The sequence below is a fragment of the Atta cephalotes genome, assembly GCF_000143395.1.
Source record: "Atta cephalotes unplaced genomic scaffold scaffold00004, whole genome shotgun sequence".
Taxonomy (NCBI): domain Eukaryota; kingdom Metazoa; phylum Arthropoda; class Insecta; order Hymenoptera; family Formicidae; genus Atta; species Atta cephalotes.
Window position 1 is genome coordinate 4,126,659 of NW_012130068.1, and position 3,388 is coordinate 4,130,046.

The following is a 3,388-nucleotide window of genomic DNA, read 5'->3' on the forward strand; positions in this document are numbered from 1 at the left end:
AGGCAACAAATCTACTACTCCCGGCAACGGGTCCACCAAACAAACTCTTCCAACTTTACCACCTTTAGAGGGCACTACTCCCCAGACCGGGTCCACTCCTTCCGGCATTGGAGACGACGGAAATGATGGAGGCAATGGAGGCAACAAATCTACTACTCTCAGCAACGGGTCCACCAAACAAACTCTTTCAACTTTACCACCTTTAGGGAGCACTACTCCCCAGACCGGGTCCACTCTTTCCAGCAATGGAGACGATGGAGGCAATGGACGCGACAAATCTACTACTCCCGGTAACGGGTCCACCAAACAAACTCTTCCAACTTTACCACCTTTAGGGGGTACTACTCCCCAGACCGGGTCCACTCCTTCCGGCAATGGAGACGACGGAAACGATGGAGGCAATGGAGGCAACAAATCTACTATTCCAAGCAACGGGTCCAAACAAACTCTTCCAACTTTACCACCCATACCTTTACCCACAGAAGTTATCTTCAAGCGAACGTGAATAATAGGATAGTTTTCCAAGCATCAATGAATAATTATTGGAAAGCTTATTTTATTATAGACTTTAGACCTAACTAAGTAAATGTTTAGCCTATTTTTCTCTGAACACAATCTTAGAAGTAATTAAACTATTCTGCTACATTAATTTTTAACTATAAAATGTGATCATTTTTGTGCACATTTATATCATGTTTAGAAACTTTATTACGTAATGGGCTTACTGTAATAAAAAAAATAAATAAAAAATCAACATAACATTATTTTGAATTTTATTTTGTTCTATACATATAAAATTATTCTAATTAAATTATAATTATCCATACATATATCTGCTTGTGCATATAAATTAGTTTGATATCATCGATAGATGTGCAAAATTGTGTTTTGTACTTGTGCGATAAGTACATGTATAAACCACAAATCATGTGCAATGTAAATAACATATAATTTATTGTAATAAAAGTTTAAAAAATTCTAGATGTAAGTAAATGTAAAAGTTTCTGAAAAATATTGTTGTATCAATAATTTGTCTTTCATATCTAAATTATATGAAAGTATTTTCATTTCTTTTCACTATCCAAATAGAACTTAGCCATCACTCTACTTCCAATTAAATTAATTCACATAACATTACGTTGATAATTTTGGATAATATTAATAACGTTCAGTGTTAATTTAACTTTTTTTTTAAATACTTTATCAAATGTTACCTATACAGCAGAAATTGCTATAAAATTTATGAGCAATTTGACGATTTCAGTTTTTTAAAATTTACTATTATTTTTAAATGTGTGTTAAATTATTGCCCAGTTTCGAACCTCGCATCTGGACAAAGATGACTAAAAATCATCTTTATTATAATTATAAATATTATAATGATTGTGGTATAAGCCATAAAAAAAATCGCTCTCAAATGTAAGCGATTAATTAAATACAAGCAATTATCTGCAATGGTGGTAAAAATAAGTGCAACATTTTTACAATTACATATATAAAAATTGCTAGAAATAAATAAATTTAATAAGAAAATTGAAAAGTATTAAAATTTAATAATGTACCTTTCTACATAAATTTTAATTTTGTGTCAGCATATTTAAATACAAAATTTTTAAAAACTTCGTAATATGTTTCAAGGAGAAAATGTTTATTTATTTTGCTCAGAAATAAAATTATACTAATTTTTGAAAAAAAAGAATATTTTATAATAAATATTTTATAATAAAAATAATTATAATAAAATAATAAAAATAATTATAATAAAAATAATAATTCTTTTCTGCATAAATTATATACTTTGTATGTGTACAAAAGAACATACACTAAAATAAAAATTGCTTCTTATCACTATTGTAATGATTCATGCATTCACCCGTAAAAAATGCACTATCAAATTTTAGCAAATTTTTCTAACATTTTTCAATAATGATAACTCAGTAAAAAATTATTGTAATGAGTAATAGCTCAAATTAAAGTTTAAACATTTTCCTTGTTAGCAAAAATAATCAAAATTGTATTACAAAAAATGTTTTACAAAATGAGGAATGTTAAAGATTTTAAAAGTAAAAAAAATTTCTTTTAACTATTGTTTTGTTCAGAAAAATCGGCTTCCAGATAATAAAAATGATAATAAAAATATGATAAGAAATTCTTAAATTCATCCATTTCAAAACCATATTTTAAACATTTTTCTAACAATTTTTTAAAATAATTAGATATAACATAAAATTTTCAAAAAAATTTTTATTTGTGTAAAAATTGTTTAACTTGAAAATAAATTATTGTAGAAAGCTTTATCAAAAGGAAAATTAAAGAGTAAACTTTAAATTTTAAGTGTAAACTCAAAATTTTTTAATTGTTTGAGATGTACTCTCTAAAAGTGAATCAATGACTTCAGTGTAACTTATGTAATTATCTGTAAATATTTATTATTTTTCAGTAAATATTCACTGATTCACTTTTAGAAAGTAAAATACTTATTGCAGTTAGGAAAAAGATTTTTGTTTCTTTCCTAATAATATTGAATCAACGATCATTGATTTCATTAAATATAATAGAGAATAATTCTAAATAATTTATGCAATTTATATAATTAACCTGTCAGTTCATAATGGCATTTTCCTTTGTACACAATTAATATCACTTCAGTTTAAAATTCTCTATATTTATTTTTTCTTTCTTTGTAATATAATAAAATGTAAATTGTTCAATTTTGAGAAGAAACAGTTTTAAGAAAAAAAGTGAATAACTCTTTGAAAAATTATTATAATGTTTTCAAAAAGAATAAATAAAGTATTAAAAATAGAAATATGTTCTTCAAGGATGTAAATTTACTTTATATGTACAATAAATAAAACTGCTATGTGTCATCTATTAAAAAATATTTTCTATCTCCTATGTATTTCAAAATGACAGCTGATTAATTTCAGCAACTTCTTATGGAACATCCTGTACAACACAAAGCCATATAATAGAACAATTACGCGCAAATTATTCAAATTACTCTTTTTCTATTTTTTTTTGACTTCTGTGGTGTAAATCCTCATGTAAATACTAGAGTTACCCTATGATTTTCTGGTTGTTTAGATATTAAATGTTCCTCACTTATATATTTTCCTATATTATGCTTATCGTTAGTAATAATATAATTAGTATGTACTTAACGTAAGAAAATGATATAATTAGTATGGTAGCAATAGTATATAGTATATATAGTTCTTACAGCAATAATATACAGTGAATATTCCTTTTTTGTTGTGTCTTTATGCTAGCAATCTTCTTAGCATATCTGTATTTGATAAATATTGTTTCTCAAAAAGTCAGATATACATATATATATATATATATATATATATATATATGTGTGTGTGTGTGTGTGTGTATATAA

The 3,388-nt window shown here is 25.7% G+C and overlaps 1 protein-coding gene across 1 annotated transcript in view; it reads left to right on the forward strand.

The window, feature by feature from the left end:
• The window catches only part of LOC105626149 (dentin sialophosphoprotein-like), a 2,003-nt gene extending 1,498 nt beyond the window's left edge, over positions 1–505 (forward strand). Inside the window, exon 4 of the mRNA XM_012207462.1 lies at positions 3–505. Within this exon, the coding sequence (XP_012062852.1) occupies positions 3–505 (503 nt within the window). The remainder of the gene's footprint in view (positions 1–2) is intronic.
• The last annotated feature ends 2,883 nt before the right edge of the window (positions 506–3,388 follow it).